Source organism: Lathamus discolor, chromosome Z, assembly GCF_037157495.1.
Source record: "Lathamus discolor isolate bLatDis1 chromosome Z, bLatDis1.hap1, whole genome shotgun sequence".
Taxonomy (NCBI): domain Eukaryota; kingdom Metazoa; phylum Chordata; class Aves; order Psittaciformes; family Psittacidae; genus Lathamus; species Lathamus discolor.
In genome coordinates this window covers 27,702,186-27,722,029 of record NC_088909.1, presented here as the reverse complement: position 1 = coordinate 27,722,029, position 19,844 = coordinate 27,702,186, and the positions used below count along the sequence as shown (strand labels likewise).

General features: G+C 48.3%; 1 protein-coding gene across 13 annotated transcripts in view; it reads right to left on the bottom strand.

The window, feature by feature from the left end:
- The window catches only part of PAX5 (paired box 5), a 142,398-nt gene that overhangs the window by 35,859 nt on the left and 86,695 nt on the right, over positions 1-19,844 (bottom strand). For all 13 annotated transcript variants that reach the window (XR_010608851.1, XM_065663446.1, XM_065663449.1 and 10 more), the window contains one exon: positions 3,403-3,504. Coding sequence is in view for 12 of the 13 variants with exons in the window: in XM_065663446.1 (XP_065519518.1) it covers positions 3,403-3,504 (102 nt within the window). In the remaining variant the exon portion in view is untranslated. The remainder of the gene's footprint in view (positions 1-3,402; positions 3,505-19,844) is intronic.

The following is a 19,844-nucleotide window of genomic DNA, read 5'->3' as shown; positions in this document are numbered from 1 at the left end:
ATTACCACGGAAAATGGGTTCAGATGACTCTATATCACCAAACCCTCACTGCACCTTCTCTGACTGAGCAGCACTAAGCCCTTCTGCCATCCCTGGCAGCTGCTCCTTAAGGGCTGTTGGCTCCCAAAAAATTAAGCAAGAGGATCTAGCGCTCACAGCTGGGTTTTCAGCGAAAGGTACTCTGAAAGAAGGCTAGAGATTCCCACAATGTTTCTAAATGTTTCTAAATCTCCACCTTTCCCATGAATGACAGCATCCAATGCACAGGGGCTTTCAAATCCTCACTCTCAGCTGGAGGATGCTCCTGAAGCGAGGGAGACCTCAGGGCATCGGTGAAGAACCAGTCCATGAGAGACCAGATGGGAGAAGGGGAGAGGCAGGGCAGTATGTGTACCCCTCCAGCACGGGCACAACCAGCTGAGCTTGAGGTTGTGCTGAAGAGTTGATGGAAGTTCCTATCTTCACCCGACTTGAACAGCCAGCTGTGTCATTGCAGTCAGGCAGGCCTGGCTGAGGCTAGAACACACCAATACAGTGTCTGTGCGTGTGTATGTGTTCATGAGAAATGGCATGAAACAAAGATGAAACCTCACATTCTTTTCAAAGAAGACTTGCTTCCTGGTGTTCACTTTTTATTCTCACTTCTCACAAACTGCATCTGACACTTTCTCAGCAGCTCTTTCTGAGGCTACTTCATGTGTAAAAACTGGTTTCTAAACAACCTATGATCTAACTTCCACAGACGATTTCTATCTCTAATACAAACATAAAGGGCTGATTTTCTTCTTAACTCCTTAGTGAGCTGGTAGAACCCAAATTGCAGAACACAACCAAAGCTGGTACCAAAGACTAATCCTGAAGGAGCCTGGACATCAAATCAGTCACCAACACCCACTTTCCTATTACAAGGATTTTTTTAATAAATCACCACTTCCTGGAACCATGTGATTACAAGTAACAATCTGACCATAAGCTGGCTCAAATGACCTAAAGGGCTTGGAAAGCAACAGGGGAAAGAGAAAGAATCCCCAATTTATCACCACTTTTCAAATCATATGATCCTTAGGGGTCAAATTAATGACTTTTAACACATATATTTGGGCTTTCCCTCTAGCCAGCAGTGTCTGTCACATCCAGACCAAAAGTGGCACAGCTTGGGCAGAAATCTCAGCAGTTCTTTCAAGCTGAAATAAATGTGCTCATTTCCAGCAGTATCTGACAGGTTCCAGCACTGGGGCAGGAGCAAGCCCTGTGCTCCCACCACTGGGCACTGCCAGCACAGAATCACAGAATCCCAAGGGTTGGAAGGGACCTCAAAAGATCATCTAGTCCAACCCCCCTGCAAGAGCAGGGTAACCTACAGTACATCACACAGGAACTTGTCCAGGCGGGCCTTGAATATCTCCAGTGTAGGAGACTCCACAACCCCCCTGGGCAGCCTGTTCCAGTGCTCTGTCACTCTTACAGTAAAGAAGTTCTTCCTGATGTTAACGTGGAACTTCCTATGCTCCAGTTTACACCCATTGCCCCTTGTCCTATCACTGGATATCACTGAAAAAAGCCTAGCTCCATCATCCTGACACCCACCCTTTACATATTTGTAAACATTGATGAGGTCACCCCTCAGTCTCCTCTTCTCCAAGCTAAAGAGACCCAGCTCCCTCAGCCTCTCCTCATAAGGGAGATGTTCCACTCCCTTAATCATCTTTGTGGCTCTGCGCTGGACTCCTTCAAGCAATTCCCTGTCCTTCTTGAACAGAGGGGCCCAGAACTGGACGCAATATTCCAGATGCGGCCTCACCAAGGCTGAGTAGAGGGGGAGGAGAACCTCTCTCGACCTACTAACCACTCCCTTTCTAATGCACCCTAAGATGCCATTTGCCTTCTTGGCCACAAGAGCACATTGCTGGCTCATGGTCATCCTCCTATCCACCAGGACCCCCAGGTCCCTTTCCCCTTCACTACTTTCCAGCAGGTCAACCCCCAACCTGTACTGGTACATGGGGTTGTTCTTCCCCAGATGCAAGACTCTACACTTGCCCTTGTTAAATTTCATCAAGTTTCTCCCCGCCCAACTCTCCAGCCTGTCCAGGTCTCGCTGAATGGCAGCACAGTCCTCTGGTGTGTCAGCCACTCCTCCCAGTTTTGTGTCATCAGCAAACTTGCTGAGGGTGCACTCAGTTCCCTCATCCAGGTCATTGATGAAAATATTAAACAGCACCGGTCCCAGCACCGACCCCTGAGGAACTCCACTAGTCACAGACCTCCAGCTAGATTCTGCGCCATTGACCACAACTCTCTGCCTTCTTCCTTTCAACCAGTTCTCGATCCACCTCACTACTTGATCGTCAAGCCCACACTTCTTTAGCTTATCTATGAGGATGCTGTGGGAGACAGTATCAAATGCCTTACTGAAATCAAGAAAAACTACATCTACCGCTCTACCATCATCCCTCCACCTAGTCACTTCCTCATAGAAGGCTATAAGGTTGGTCATACATGACTTCCCCCTCATAAAACCATGTTGGCTGTTCTTAATGACCCCCTCATCCTTGATATGCCTAGTGATGGAGTCAAGAATAAGTTGTTCCATCATCTTTCCAGGGATGGAGGTAAGACTGACCGGTCTATAATTACACGGGTCCTCCTTCTTGCCCTTTTTATAGATTGGTGTGACCTTTGCCATCCACCAATCCTACCCTTTGTCACACGCCGACACATCCAACAGCGGCAGATGGCTCCACCTGTGATGTCATGTGCCTGCAGACCCTGCTCTGCCCACCCCTCCATTCCTACTGGCCACACAGGCTAGTGCTGGCCACACAGGCAAGTGCTGGCCACCAGCTGGCTCATGCTACACATCCTTTCTCACTGCACGGCTCTAAAGGGTTAGGAAATAACAGGCATACAGTGTCCTGAGGATAACTCAGCATCCCCTGAGAGGCAGCCAGATGGGCACAGACTTGTGCAGAGAAATGTGGAGGTCAAGAGAAGTCCAACCCCCAAGCACCAGCAACCTCAGCAGTAGGACAGCATGGAGGGACAGGGCATGTTCAGAGGAAACAGGTGCCTTACAGCAAAACCTGTGTCAAATGGTAAGCACCTGGCATGGTCCAAAATGGAGCCATCCCCAGGCTCCGCAGAAGAGAGGCTGGGGGCTCTTTCAGACAGTGTAAATTATTTGCTTGAGCAGTCCACCAGCTGAATCACTTCCTGCACTGGGGTGCCTGGTCTTCCTTTACTCAGGACTGCTTCACACCTTGCCTTCCCATCCAGCCCTGCGGCTTCTGCCTCATGCTCTCCTCAGCCCAGAGCATTCAGAGTGCCACACTCCTGAAGTGCTGTCTTTTTCCTCCCCTTTAATTCCCCGCACTTCCATCCCCCTCCACTTTGAACACTCACCAGGCACCATTCCTGTCAGTGCTGGAGCAGAATAGCTGCCCTGTCCTGCAGGAGGGACATGTGGAGGGTATCCTGGGAGCGTTGTGCTTGCCAGCTCACGACCTGAGGAATCAAACCAACAAATCACCACGTGAGCATCACAACGAGCGGACACAGTTTTACATCTCCCCAAATGCCCAAAACACAGTCATGCATTTGTCATCACCGCTCAGCAAAGGAACAGTGTGGGATTTCCAGCCTGGCAGGGAGGGCAGGCACAGTTTTGCTTTCTCTATAAGCTGCCACAAAGCTCTGATGAAGTGAGAGATGGGAAAGTGAAGAGCAGAGCTCTGCAGGGAAAGGAATGTGCCTGCCTGAACTCTGGCTGTTCAACCCTATTCCCAAGTTCCTCTAAAGCTCAGATTTGTAAAGTCAGAAACAGCAAAATGTGAAATAACACCGATCTTAATGACACTTTCCCAAAAAGCTCCCCAGAAAATCACAGTGCACTGGCTGAAGGTTTGCAGAGATCTAAATACAATGCAGGACATTGTTTTTCTCTCCTATTAAAGCCAGCTGAAAAAAAAAAAAACAAAAAAAAAAAACAACCACAAAAAAAAAACCACCACAAACCCAACAAATAAACAATCAACAAAACAAAAAACCACCACCACAAAAAAAAAAAAAAAAAAGCCAAAACCCAAACACAAGACATTGAGACATGAAGACAGTTTAAAATCTAGTTTGCTGTGGTGCCAGAAGAAGGGTAAGATTCACAGACACAGCCTGATGTCTCAGACTGCAGAAACATGTCTTCATTCACACACCCACAGGTCTTTCATGGAAATGGAACCCCACAGAAATCAGGCAGTGGGGTGTCCCTCATCTCCCTCCTCCCCTGGACCCGGGGGCCAGGGTCCCCTTCCTGCTCCAGGCACAGCTCCCACATGTTGCCGTCCGCGGAATGACAATGGAAAGTGCATCACAAAGTGATGGATTTCAGGGAAACACTGCTGTGGCCACAGGGGGTCTGCCAGGAGACTAAAGAGATGCTCCTGAAACCCCACCAGGGAGGATGATCATGGGGAGCCCACTCATGGTCTGCCGGACTCCCACAGCATCCTTGAATAAGTTATCCAAGGATACATTGCTTTCACAGAGCACTCAGGTGCTGTTATCATCTACCCCGGGATGCCACAGCTGGGTCCGCGGCTGGACAGAGATGTTGCTGTCCTCTGCCAGCAGCACCATACACACTGTTCAAGACACCACTCTGCTATGGGGATGTGCCCAATCCACCACCCCAGCACAGGGTGGCACTGACAGCACCTGGGTCATCCTGCCAAGTGGCAAGGAGACCAGGAGGAGACCATCCAGGCCCCAGCAAGCTCCAAGATGCTGTTGGCTCAAACCAGCTCATGAGCTGGGCAAAAATCACCAGGAGCACAGGTTCCTTCATCAAAACATGGCATGTTATATCAACAAGAAAAGTTAGGTGACTTTGCCAATTTTAGTGTTACTAACAAGAAGAAATGCATGGATTCTCATGTTCAAATTGTTTTGTGTAGAAATTTGATTTTATAACAAGGGTTGGGGCTTTTTTCAAGTCTTTAGAGACTTGGAGAGGTTGAAGCTGAATATTTTCCTTTAAGGCAACACAATTTTTTAACTTTTTTGGCTGGCAAAATTTCATTTCCAACTGATCTAAAAATAATTTTTTTTTCTTTTTATTTTTTTTTTTGTTATCTTCAAAGAAATGAGACCTCATCTGATGAGACGAGAGACAGAAATGCGGTTATTGCAAATTGCAGCTCACCACCCCCAGGTCATGGCCATGAAGGCCGCTTCCCCCACCACCCCATCAGACAAAGGGGTCCATGCCACAATGCTCTGTCAGCACCAGGCACGTAGGCACTGCTGCAGTGATCTCTCAGCACATGCCCCACTTTCCTTGGCGCTCTGCATCCACAAATCGGGATGTATGCTGTTCCTCTCAGGACCTTCCTACAGAATATTTATGGTGCATCCGCACCCTGAAAGAATTTAAGGTTCCAAACAATTGATTAATTTGCTCTCCAGTTCAAGGGGAAGCCAGATCCCTTACGGAAGGGCATCATGAATTCTAATTATTCAAGGCAGGCAGAAAATGGCTCTTTCAGATTAAAATGTTCTCCCCTTGTTACTGCCCTGCTTCCTTCTCTCCTGCACAAAATTTAACTCTGATTACATCATCTCTACAGCCTAGAGATGGCAAAAGGATCTGCAATCTACTTAAATTTGGTTGCAGAAACAAAGTTCCCCGCAGTGCTGGCAGGGAGCATTGGCCCTTGACTGTGAGCTGTCCCTAATGCAGAAGAGCATCTCACAGCCTGAGCTCCACGATGGCATCCTGGAGCCCTCCATAGACCAAAGAATGGACACCGCAGCTCTTCTCTTCCTCAGTGATGCAGTTTCACAGTATTTTTCACTTTCTTCAAAAGCCACTGGCACACCCAGCACAGTCAGGATCAAGGGCACTGAGCAATGTAGCCACCACTGGAGACACCAAGAGAAGTAGGAACTCAGCTCCTCCATAAATGAAGCCAGTATCACTGATTGCCTGTTCTGGGGGTCTGGTATGGTTCCACCATATCTCATTTCCAAATCAAACGTTCTGGTATCTGCTGAAAAATCTTTACAGCAGGGTCACTGCAGCCAGGCCTCGAGCAGAGGCTGGGAGGCAACAAGGCTAGCAAGAGGTGACCAAGGGCTCAAAGACAGGATGAGAAGCAGGCCCCACCCCAAGGTATTCCCACCTTACTCATGTAGGCAAAGCAACCAAGAGGAAATTAACATGTACGTTTTAGCACTGGGCCATGGAGACACAAAGACCGGGGTCCTTCAAGACACATACTCTTAAACACCTTTGGGGTAGCTTCTTTAAGACTGTTTTAGATGCCTGAAGTTGGAGATGGGGCACAAGCTCTGCAGGCAGAGCTGCCTCACTCCTCTCCTTCCTTGCCTCACTGGGCTGGTGTCACAGGACAGAGCAGCTCAGCTGCAGCTCCAGCTCATGGAGAAGATGAACTGAAGCAGAACAGAGAAGGATTTTCTGCCAACAACTTGTACCAACACTATAAAGCCACTGCCTAAAGATTCAGACACCCAAACACCTTGCTGAGTCTTGCCTGTGCACGACTACCTGCGCTCCACAACCTTGCCACAGCATCATACAGATACAGGCAATTAACCCCTGTCTGAAAATCAAAGATGCAGAGCAGAAGAGACCTGAGGTCAAGATGACTGGAGAAGACTCCATCCTGGAGATGAACTCCATCCAGACAAACTTCTTTCCCCCTCCATCTCTCAGCCTTTCCATTTCTTCAGTGAAGAAAAAGTTTACCACTGAGCTGCTGCTGGTCTGAGGGACTGACAGAGCTGCAGCACAGTAAGCAGCATAGCATTTCAAACACATTTCCCATCCAGGTGTGCTACAAGGACAGACTGGCCAAGCAGACCCTTAGGCAAGCAGGAAGCAGTAACTGGTTATCAGCATTGCCTTGTGATGGTGTGGAGCTGCACAGGAGGTGATTGCATGGGCTTAGGCATGGGCATGGGCATTGGCACTGCCACTCCCAGGGAGCTGCTCGGATCAGGCACTCCTCTGGGGCCCCCCAGTGCATGACCAACACAGGAGAGCATGCTAGGGTGCCCAAGCATGGAGTAGTTGCCTGCAAATAAGCACCAGGTTGAGGGAGCACATCTAGCTGAAAATGCCTGGTACCGTGCCAGCTAGACCCATCTGGAGAGCGGCTGGGGACCACGCTGCTGGACAGCAAAAGCACTCCATGGGTAGGGAGCACCAGCACCCTGGTTGGCTTCGGGGGAAGAAGAGCAAATGCCTCTGTTACAGATGATTCTGTACACACACAATTGTCATGAACTTGCTAAGAGGATGAAAAGTTGCATATCTTTTCCAGTCTTCGACATACTCCTGCCAGAATTCATCCCTCATTACTCCAAAACCCAGAATATGACGATGCCAAATAATAACAGCATCAACTGGCGCTGTGGGACCAGAGGGCACAGACACATGTCAAAGTGCTTGGCTCTGCACACAGAAGACATGCAATAAATGTCCATCCCTCCATTCACCAGAAACTGGCAGTGCTTTTGCACTGAGAGCAAACTATCATTTCTCAAGAAAAGTGCAAATAAGTAATTTTCTTCCATAAAAGAAATTATTTTGCAACCAGCAAAAAAAAAAGGAGAGGTTAGCAACACCCCGCTGAGCAGACATCGCAAGTAGCTCTCAGGCACAAGCAAATGTCTCCACTGCAGGACAAGCTGCTTGAGGCTGACTGGGGCAAAGCAGCAGCAATCAGCAGCAAAGGACTCCCCTGTCTCCAAACCATGGTGAAAGACACCTGAGGGAGTAGTTCAGGAGTACTCCTCAGTTCACCCACCTTTGGGAGAAAAAAAATCAAAAGACAGCAAAGAGCATTTCCAAGTGTGTCTTTGTATACTATTGTGTGTAAACGTGAAGCCAATTAACTTCAAATGTAACTATTAATGAAATTATCTCATTTTACTATCAGCTCAGCTTTCATCCATGGCAGTAATTAACCACTGGGGGTTGTCACTCCCAGACACATGACACAAGGACTTCCCCAAGCTCAGGTGCTTCAAACCCTTGCAGAATTCATTACCCTGACAGTGTGAAAACCCTTCACTTTCAATACCACAGGGCACCAACATGGTTTTTTTCACTTTATCTAACAGATTGCCAGTAACAGTATGAAAGAAATGTACCCACTGGACAGGTAATTAATTATTGAAAAGGATACATTAGAAAATGCAAGGGTTCAGGTGGTAGGGAGGGGTCTTACATAGCTTCTTCTGCGACTGACTCGGAAACATCCTCTGCAATAGCAAGGCCAGTTATTTTCCTCTCTGAGACACACTGTGGGCTGCACCAAGGGAAACTGAGCCTTCCTCTGCCACTCCATGCTTACAGCAGATGTGAAATCAACTCAGGAGCATGGTCAATGATTAGGCAGTGCACTGGGTTAATGGGGTAATCCCACCACGCCAGAGACAAACGTTTAAAGCCAACAGGTCAGCAGCGTTGGGAAAGCCAGCCTGGCAGTCCCAGCGAATCCCCAGGTGTGTTCACTCTCATCCCAAGGTGCTGGCCCATCTGAACCAGCCAGCCAAGGTCATACCTAGGACCAGGGCACTTCACCACAGACCAGCATGTCCCCAGGGTCCACCTCACATGCCCTCACCCTTCTGAAAGGAGCCCCCCACCTCTAGACTTGCTCACCTGCGCAGAGCACAGCCGCCATGGCTCCATGCAGAGGCTGCTGCCTCACCCGACCCTTCCTGTCTTGCCAGAAAACAACCTTTAGAAATACAGATTCATGATAAGTGAAGTGGAGATGAAGAGATGCCATCACACGGCGACCTGACCCTCACCCAGCAGCCTCTGTACGCGAGAAATCCCAACACCTGGCTTCGTGCAGGGATGCTGCATAACAAACAACAGCAGTGCACCAGCAGAATTGGCAAACCCCTTCCTAAAGGAGTTGGATGGATGAGGCTTGGCTTTGGGCTGTGTGCTCTCCAAAGTGACCGCACAAGATCCCACAGCACGAGGGGAGAAGGGCGGCACCTGCCTCTGAGATCCAATTCTTGGCCCTGACAGATGGCACCACCTTCATCAAGTGATCTCAAACACTGTTAGCACAGGAAGGGAGCTGCACTGGTGCTGCTCTGCCACCAGGACGACCAGGACCATCCCACTGCTTCCAGGTGTCTGCATGCACTGCTCTATCAATAGGCTTTGGCAGCATCCCCACCACACCAAGCATCGACCTCCCCAGAACAGAGGGTGTGACTTAACAGCCGTGGATGCACTAGCTTAACACCAGAGAAAACAAAACAAAGTAATAGCAAAGATGGTGTTTTGGGAATCACCTGATCTCTGGGAAGCAAACCCAAATTTCCAGCCTATTTCAGTTAAACCTGTTACCAGAACTGACTTTTCTTCTGCAAATCCAGCTCCCACTTAGAAAAGCTCTTCCCTTACCCAATAAAGATTTTGACAATGTTAATCCTGTTGTTTAAATCATTATCCTAAATAAAATGTTTTTGTCAAATGTGCAACCCCATTAGCAGTAAAAGGGCCTGACCAGTCCTATCACCTGGTCCTGCCGCCCCTGCAGCCTGGGGACTCACATGTTGCACCATGTCTGCCCAGGGCAGCAACACAGGGCAGCAGAGCACCCCAAACCACAGATGAGTATGTCTTAAAAAGATGAGCTCATTTTATTGCACACAAAACACTGCTCCATGCTCAGCACAACAGCAGAGTAGTGTTTCCATTGTTACTGCCTCAGGTTCAGAGCTGCTGCACACATGCCCCGCTGTTCAGTCCTGTCTGAACATGGCTCAGACTTTACATCCCACTGATGCCCACGGGATTGAATCTCTCCCCGTTACACCAGGAAAAGAGATGCCACTGGTACAGGACCCCAAGACATTGAAATGCTGCTGTTAATGAATAACTTCCCTCCTGTGCTCATCTAACTCTCTATTTGTGAACATCAAACCTAGTGTGGCATGCTTAGTGCAATGAGTTACCTCTCCTGCACCTAATTAGAGGCAGATAAAACAGTGGTAACACACAGATCACCTGTAATGATTTTGCTGACTCGATTATTCTTCTGACAATTAGCTCTGGCTGCCAAAGCCTCACAGGAATGTCAAAGTCTACTTCCTACAAAGCAGGTAATGTCACAGGTGTGACCATGAAATCAATAATGAGGCATAGCTCTTGCAGAGGGCATCCAGGTCAGATGGAACAGCCCTTAAATTAAACATTGATAAGCAGAACACAATTATCCATCATGTTTAAGTGCCTGCATGAAATTAGCAGCTAGGGAATGGGAGCAGTGGGGGAAAGATTAGTGAAGGAGGTTTTGAAATGCACACTGTCCACCGTGACTGGGGTTGCAAGGGCTTGTGACAGCGGCACTGTAATCTGCTATCAAAGCCATAAGATTCAGATTAAGCACACTGCACTGAAACAGGGGTTGCAGATAGGGGTCTATTTTCCTCCTCATCTGCAAGGTAGCAGCAGATATCTGAAGGAGTCCAGAGCTTCCCTTTATAGCAGGTGTCTCTGCTGCTCTTCCTATCGACACAACTACACTTTTAAAGAAGAGGCAGGACAGGAAAAAGAAAAATTAAGGAAAAATGGTACTTTCTGGTAAAACAAAAAAGCAGTGGAGATGTACAGATGAATACTCCAGTCTGTTTTCTCTGCAATTTCTAAACGCCAGTCCTGGAGCTGCAGTGTGTTTTGCCCTCACCCTCGTCTCTTCTAGACAATCTCTTTCAGCTGCTGCTGCATAAAACTCCTTTCCCTTCTTCCTTGCAGCCATGGAGCTCTTGCACCCTATGAACAACCCAACAGTCCAGCTTTCCACACACATTAAGATGCATTTTATGTTGCTAGTGTGAGAAGTCTGAGACTTGAGCTGAGCTGCACTGTCACCAACTGTGACCTGCAAAGTCTACGTGGGTCCCTCTCACCTCCCGTAACACATGCAAAATTTGAATTCCCCAGCTTGACCCCTCATTTAACGTACACGGACACAAAGTATTGGAGGGGATGTCTGTAGGGAGACTAGGAAAAGATAGATACCCTAGGTGGACAATGACTCTGCAAGAACCAACCCATACTCTAATTCTTGTGTAGCCAACATACTAAATAGCCAACTACATGTAGCCACATACTACAATGCATAAGCAGAATTTAACTTCTCCCTCTCCCCCAGTAAATGAAACCTTTATGCCTTGCGAGCCTTCTCTTTGCTCATCTCAGTGCAGGGCTAGCAGGCAACTGGTGGTCTGGGTATAGAAAGGCACAGCTTTGGTAGGTTTCAGGTGCACAGCATCATATGTAGAGGGATATGGAATGCATGACCATGTGTGCCAGACAGATGAAGAGGGTCCGACCGCTCTCCAGGTGCGGTAGGCCACCAGCCCCAGAGAGGACAAGTATCTATCACTGGCACTTCATCTATCAAGGGAGCACTGAAGGGAATGGAGGACGGATGGAGTTGAGCACAAGAAGGATGAAATTTTGTGGGAGGATACACAGTGGTCTGGAGACATTTCATCAACACACCTATTAAATGCCTTCTGCGAGATCGTTCCACTCCTAAACCTGCCTGGAGAACAGCAGGGGAGCTGCACGAACACATGCTGCTGCAGCCAGAGCAGCTCCCCACAGGAGAGGGTCCTCTGTGGGAGGCTGCAGTCTGCCTGGCACAGTCTGCAAGTCCCACACAGGTGCTCCCTGCGCACAAGTCCTGCATGCTTAAACCTGTGAACATGATTTTGTTACTGACAAGTACAGTTATTCCCAAAGGAACGGACAAACAGGCAGGCTCTGGGAAACCCCGTCCACAGCCAGGGCTGCCCTACCGCCAGCACCCAGCATTTGCTCAAGCATGGTGGTGCATGGGAAAAGCATGCTCTGACACCATATCTGTGCAGAAAAAAGGGGTTCGGCAGCCCTGGGCAAGTGCATTGCTTCCTTAGGTTGCCAAGCCATGATCTCCAAGTTGAGGGTGCGACGGCAGGCATGGGACCAACACAGGAGCTGAGTGTTGCACTAAGTGGGGTCCTGGCAAAGGTGTCTCACCCAGCATTGCGCTACTCCATCAGTGGTGTGTGTGCGCACTTGCTGCTGCAGCCCCTGAGGGCTCTAGCCAGTACTTCCAGCTCTCTTGATTCAGTGTTGGAAACATTGGCTCATTAAATAAAATTAGGGGAAGAGAAAAGAAGAGGAAAGCAAAGCAACCATGGGCAGGCAGATAAGCTTCGGACGGGCACGTGCTAGGCAGGCACTGGGACACCTTCTGGCAAACAGCGAGGAGGACAAGGCAGACCACAGCTGTCAGGTTTGCCTTTATGCCGAGGCTGGCCAAGACCTTTTTTAATGAGACCTTTTCATTAAGAGACAGACACCCCCCCCACACACACACATCCAAAAACTGGAATTGTGGAAACTTGGAGTTTACGCAAGCAGAGAGGCTGTTCACTTAAGTCTGAAAGATTGTGGAAAAAGCTTTAAAGATGTGAGAACACTTGATTTCCCTTTTTTTAAAAAATTATACTAAAGTATTATTAAAAAAAATATATATTTCAAGTTTGGAATGATTTTGCTGTATAAAATGTAAGCTACCGAGGACAGATTAAAAAAGCAGTCCAAAAACAAGCGGTGCACATTACTATGGGCTGGTTTTACCTTGTTTATTACTTTAAGTTGTTAAACTTCCCTCAGATCTGGTGGGGTTTTTAACAGGAAACAGACCTGAAAAAAGCCAAAATCTTGAATATTTTCACAGGGCAGGGAAACACATTTCTCCAAGTCTTATTTCACAGCACAGCTCAGCACACTGGCAACTGAGGGTCTGCAGGGCTCTGCTACAGCAGTGGGAGGTTGACCCTGCATGTGCTCATCCCAAGACGGAGACCCCAGAAAGGGCTCCTGGGGTACAAGGACCCAACAACCAGAGCTCAGCTAAGCCCTCACTGGCTCTTGGTCCAGGTCTCAGTCCCTCTATCAGTGTGGAGAAGCATCTCCCCAGACACCACATTTCAGGAAATTTTGCTGAAAATAGCCTGAAACAGGCACAACTCCCTGTTTACATTTCTGCAGCTCATAATGCGAGACAGGAAGAGGCAACGTTGCAGTCAGCATGTATGATTTGATGAAGTAGTATGAGGGAAGCTAAGCCAGCTTCCATGGGCTCTGGAAAGAAAACTGCAGCCTGGACACGCAGACGCACAAAGGTGCACACAGGACAGAGACATGTACATGCTCCTCCTCCATATCTGGTCATACCACTGGTGCCAATTATACCAATCTGCAGTTTTCACTGTTTCAAAAGGGATTTGGTTTACATCAAGTACTCTGCTCTGAAATCTGCGTTAGTTTGGAAACGACATCAAGTGTTGCCTTAGAAGGCAAAAACCCCCATGTGTCTACTTATCTGAGAGTCCAGTTAGCCTCCCCCTGTCATGCAGACATGTTAAAAGGGGAGAGAAAACAAGTATCACATAAAAATAACAGGAAGATCTTAGCCTAGAAAACACTAATTGCGTAGTCCATTTTACAAACAGCAATGAAATAAAATTTAAAATAGAAATAATAAGACCAAGTTCAAATATTTCAGAACTGAAACAAATGCAAAATAATCCAAAACAAAAATTAAAATCCACAGACAAAATACCTCCTCCTGATACAATGCAGAAAGTGCCGTTCTGGCTGGTTTGCTGCTGCTGTGTAACATGCTTCTGCATTTCATATTCCCTCACATCTCAGGCCTGAACAGCCCTTACACACCTCCCAGCCACTGCCAAATTAAAGAAGGTTTTTTTCATCCCATTATTTCTAAAATGTACTCCAGCGAGCACACTACAAGCAATGAATGAAAGAACTGGGAGAATTAAACCACGCAATGAAACAGCTTTCTGACGAAGAAAGCTATGGAAATTTTAGGCTCCATTTACTTCTCAATCTAATTTTGCCCTCCAATGCACATTATGTCTGAAATGGGATCTCATGTGGTTTGATCAGTGCTCTTAGCGCATGCAGAAGCAACATATTCCCTTTATTGTTGTTTCCTTTCTGCAGCACAGCAATACTTCCAGTAAGAGCAGCGCAGCAGGCTCTGCGAGACTATTTCTATAGTAATCACTGTGCTGCTGGAAAGCTGCAGAATGACCAAGAGGATCAGCAGCTCAGAAAGTTTGTGGTCCAGGGATCCCTGTTCCTACAAATGCAGACAGAGCTAGCTACTCAGTACACTACAAAAGTCACGAGAGCAACCGAGTTATCACAAAATGTTTAAATAAAATATTTTTTCCTGTTGTTTCCTTTCCAGTGTTTGAATTTTTGCATACATCCAGAAGCTATTTTCTAACCTATCTTTGCTACCAAGGGGGTTAAAAATGCCAGTAACAGTTTATGAAGAATTACAAACTCCTCACACTGTAATTGGATTCTAGGCACTGGAGCTGTAAGAAAAAAAAAAATGCTAAGAGCTACAGGATGAAAATGAGATCACTGGTAGCATTTTACTGTGGAGCCATGGATGCAAAACCATGGGGAGAGGTGGATGGCTTTCAACTTCTCTCTCTTGGAGAAATTAAAATCCAGCATGTTTTCAGCCCCACACATTCAGCGCGTTTAGCAAATATTTAGCAGTGAACAAAAGGGACATACATCTCAAAGCCAGCCCTGAGGAGGGTGGGTGGTCACATACACCCCTCATTCTCTGATTCACTCCTCAGGTCCAAAGTCTTTGCTGAGGCCAGGAGCTGCCCTTGGGACAGAGCAGCTGCTCACAAGAGAGAGCATCCTTCATTAAGGCTAAGACCCACAAGATTTACTGGAGACCTGGCCAAAAGGCCTTGCTGTCCATAGGCAGTTCAGACGTAGCAGTGCATGTGTGCACCAGCAGTGCCTAAGGAAAGGCACGGTGACCATCCTCCACCAGCATCTGCAGCCCATGGGGGACCTGTGGAGGGTCCCAGAAGCCAGGCAAGCCTGTGCTGGTGGGCTGCCAAGCCCTGGGTCCCTGCCAAGACACATAGGGATGGGTGGTGCCGGTGGGAAGGGACTTCATGCTCCCCAGCTGGGTACAGGACAGCCGGTGACCAGTTTGGCAGCTGTCCGGAGAGACCCAGTCAGCCAGCCGGGCGAAGGAGGAGAATGTAGTTTTCCAGTTGCCTTGCAAAGGACAGCAGTGACATCCAGAGGGCTTTTGGGAGCAGTGAGAGCAGGAGGAGAAGCCCAGGAGCCATGCAAACCTGCCTCAATGTGAATCCCGCCAGCCTCAAGCTGGACCCTTGAAACTCTTCACCAGTGCCCACCCCAAAGACTGACAATGCGCCGGCGGAGTGGGCAGCGGCACATCCAGCCTGGCTCGGGGCACTCTGCAGCCAGGAGCACTGGATGGTGGTGGAGTACTGGGGGCTGCCGAAGCTCAGCGAGACCTATACAACCCAGGGCTTCACTGTTCCACCCGCTCCCTTGCAGACACACACCTACCGGTGCATGGGAGCCCTGCGAGCACCAACACAGGAGGCAGTACGCTGCAGCCCAGCAGAGCGCTCATGAGCAGGAAGAGGAGAGTATATTGGCAATCAGTTGTTCAGCTTGCTAGATAAGCACAGAAGGAAAATAAAATCAACAGCTTCCACCAGTCTGTTTTGCAGAGATGTTAAACCCATGCTGAAATCTTCCATCTCATAAGAGTCAATATTTATGATCTGCATCTGGAATTAATCTCAGATGGAGGCATTTCCAATCCAAGGATCATTGCTAATGTCATCAGCAGTTTTTTGCTCCTCACAGGAAAAATATTTACACCCTTGATTTTAACGTCTTAATTAGGGCTCAACAAAGTTCAGATCAACAAAGCAAGTATGATTTTTCTCATATTTCAGAAATGTTATTTTTACCCCACAATACGATGAAAAGCTGAAATCAGGCATTTTAGCTGGATTCTGTGATGAATAAAGCAAAGCTATGGAAATGTTGACATATTTCGGTTTCAGTATTTTTCCATTTAAAAAAAAAAATGTCAAAATTGAAATATTTTATTCTTTTTAGCTGAAAGAACCTCAAACACTTAATTTGAAATCACTTTAAGACAAAATTGCAATATTCATCTGCCCTGCGAAGCAGCAGGACCAAGTTCACATTTCCAAGTCCCATCTCTTTCCTAGCTGCATGGTGGGTAGATAGTATCTTCCATAATGTAGCCAAATGTGCATCTCAACTGACGTACCAGGTAGTTCAGAAAATAACAAATGTACAGACTACTTTATGGAAAGTGTCCTCCAGTGAGTTCAGACCAGAGCCAGAAGGAGATGTGGAACTGTGACTCCCATAGAGCATGAAACATGGAAAAAGCCTTAATACTGTGCTGAACATTCCTCATCTCTGCCCACAAGAGTATTGGGTTGACCAAAAATGCTCCAATATGATTCTTCTGTCAAAAAAACTCTAGCCTCCCATGGAAGCATGCAGCCCCTCTGCTGCCCTTCCCCCTCTTTGCAGCACAGCTCGTGCCTCACCCCCTGCGCATGCAGAGCCCGATGCATGGATGTTAAACATCATTGTGGCTCTGATGATCTTTTGTGGCTCTGTGTATTTGCACTTCCACGACAGATGAGGTCCAACACTGAATATGACCACCAACAGATGTCGTTTGTGCCAACACTGGTTAGCCTGGGGTTCACAGCTGGACACAAGTAAGCAATGCAGGCAATGATCCAGCTCTGCCTGTGCTCTGCCACAAGCCACTTGTCCCTCCCTGGCACCTGGGGAAGGAAAAGCTTTGCCAGCTGATGGCAGCATCAGTCATAGGAGGCAGCACCATGTTGCTTCTGCCTGCAAAACCTGCAGGTGCCCTGTCTCATTACACCAGGGCCACTAAAATGCAGTTAAAAAATGCAATTAGGATATTTAGACATTAACCAACCTGTCTTTCTGAGGGCTCGTGCATGAAAAAGTAGGCGATGGGATTTTGCTACCAAGCCACAGTGGAAGATTCCCCTTCTGCCACATTCAAGCAGGACCAGAGCAGCCCCAGCAGCGTGATTGCTAGGACAGGGGGATGCCAGAGTGGTGCCTGGGGCTGGTCTGTGGGGTACCCAAACCCACCCCAAGAGCCACAGAGCCTGCCAGGGGCTGGATGAGATGCTTGGGGCTTATCCAGCCTTGGCTGTCACCCTACACGTGGGAGTTCCCGGTTCCAATTCCCCCTGCCTGCTTCCCTGCAGGGACACAAAAGGGAGGTGGGAGAGTGGCCAGAGTAGGTCCCCAGCCCATGGTGCCCGTCATGGTGTCAGGATTTATAACTGTATTAAATGCATGACAGTCAGCCACAATAAATCAGCTCCCCTTCTTCCCAAATCACAGACAATAAAAGCTTTGGCAGTGAAAGTCATTCATCATCATAAAGACTTGAGACATTCCAGGCATCAATTTCACTCACATCCTTAATACAGTGGAGAGGAGTGATGGAGTTTTAGGGGCGGGAGAGAGAAAGGGAGAGAAGAAAGGAAAAAATAATTAAAAGAAAACATGAAGGAAGATTGGACAGGAATAATTACAAAGGTCAGAGAAAAGAGTCCCTTCAGGACAGTGTATCTGTACAGTGTATCAGGACAGTGTATCTCCACAGTGCATGTGTGATGCTAAGCAAAGCTTCAGGGCACCCCTAGCAAACTGAGGGGTCCATGGGGAAGAAGAAGCCAGGAATGTGTCCTGGAAGGGTGACCAAATGCCGTGCTGCCTCCCCAGCCCTACCCAGCCCTACAACACTTCACACCATCCAGTCCCTGCTGCCTGCATGCCCTTGTGCTGCTGATGTGCAAGGTCCAGAGCTGGGCCAGAGGAAGGGCAGTGAGAGCAGGCAGCTGATGCTGCCGGGAAGCATCATTTCTGCAGCAATGGTTGTGCCTTCCCCACCATGGATGCTGCATGCTCATTGTGTCCTCCAGGCAGGAGGCGGCTGATGCTGAGGCTCCTCAGAGGTCTGCAAGGTATTTGGCACTGTCCTGCACAACATCCTTGTCTCTAAAGTGGACAGCCAAGAGTATGATGGATGGACCACACATGACAAGGAATTGCCTGGATGGTCACACTCAAAAGAGTTGCAGTCAATCGCTCAGTGTCCAAGTGGACATCAGTGATGAGTGGTTATCCTCAAGGGTCGGTACTGGGACTGATTCTGTTCAACATCTTTTCCAGCAACATGGACAGTGGGATCAAGCACCTTCAGCAAGTTTGCCAGTAACACCAAGATGTGTGGTACAGTCAACATGCTGGAGGGAAGGGATGGGATCCAGAGGGGCCTGGACAGGCTTGAGGGGTGGGCCAATGCCCACCTTACGAAGTTCAGCAAAGCAAAGTGCAAGGTCCTGCACCAGGGTTGGGGCAATCCCAGCCACAGCTACAGGTTGGGCAGAGAAGTGATTCAGAACAGCCTGAGGAGAAGGACTTGGGGGTGTTGGTTGCTGAGAAGCTCCCCATGACCCAGATTCAGTGTGCACTTGAGTCCAGAAACCTCCATGTGCTGGGCTGCATCCCCATAGCACGAGCTGTAGGTCAGGGAGGGGATTCTCTCCCTCTGCTGCGCTCTGGGGAGACCCCCCCTGCAGTCCTGTATCCAGCTCTGGGGCAACAACACAAGAGGGATGTGGAGCTGTTGGAGCAAGTCCAGAGGAAGCCAAGGAGATGCTGTGAAAGCTGGAGCAGCTCTGCTCTAGAGACAGGCTGAGAGAGCTGGGCTGGTTCAGCCTGGAGAGGAGAAGCCTTAGCGCAGTCTTCAATACCTAAAGGGGGCCTACAAGAAGCTAGAGAGGAGATTTGCACAAGTAGTGACAGGACAAGGGGGAATGGCTTTAACCTGACAGAGAGGCGATTTAGACTAGATATTAAGAAGTCCTTCCCTGTGAGAGTGGTGAGGATTTGCCACAGGTTGCCCAGAGAGCTGTGGATGCCCCATCCCTGGAAGTGTTCAAAGCCCATTGGATAGGGCTGTAGAATACAAGGGAGTCCAAGAGAACTGTTCATTTTTAAGCACCACTTCCTCTGAGCCCAAGACCAATATATCCCCACCATAAAGAAATCAAGCAGAGGGCGCGGGAAACCTGCATGGATGAGCTGGAAGCTCCTAGTAAACCTTAATCTCAAGAAGAAAATTTATGGGAGGTGGAAAAAGGGACAGTATAGTCCTCTCTCCCAAGTGAGAGGACTATAAGAACATCATCAGGGTATGAAGGGATGCGACAAGGAAGGCCAAAGCGCACTTAGAATTGAGCCTAGCAAAGGATATCAAGGACAAGAACAGCTTCCACAAGCATATGAGCAACAAAAGGAAGATAAGGAAAAATATGGGGGCACTGATGAATCAGAAGGGTGTCCTGGCAGCAGAAGACACAGAGAAGGCGGAGTACTAAATGTCTTTGTTACATCAGTCTTTACCACTAAGAACGAACCTCTGGAGTCCCAGACCTTGGAGGTTAGAAATGAAGGCCAGAGAAAGGAAGACTACCCGCTGGTCATAGAGAGCTGGGTCAGGGATAAGCCAGGTAGACTTACACCCAGAAATCCACAGGCCCTAATCAGATGCACCCAAGGGTACTGAAAGAGCTAGCATATGTTGCTGCCCTTTCACTCTACACCATCTTTGAAAAATCATGGAGAACGGGTGAGGTATGCAATGACTGGAAGAAGGCAAATAACACTCCCATCTACAAAAAGGGCAAGAAGAAGGATCTGCAAAACTACCAGCCAGTCACCCTCTCCTCCATCCCTGGAAAGTTGATGGAACAGGTCATTCTGGAGGTTATGACCAAGCATGTGGAAGAAAAGAAGGTCATCAGGA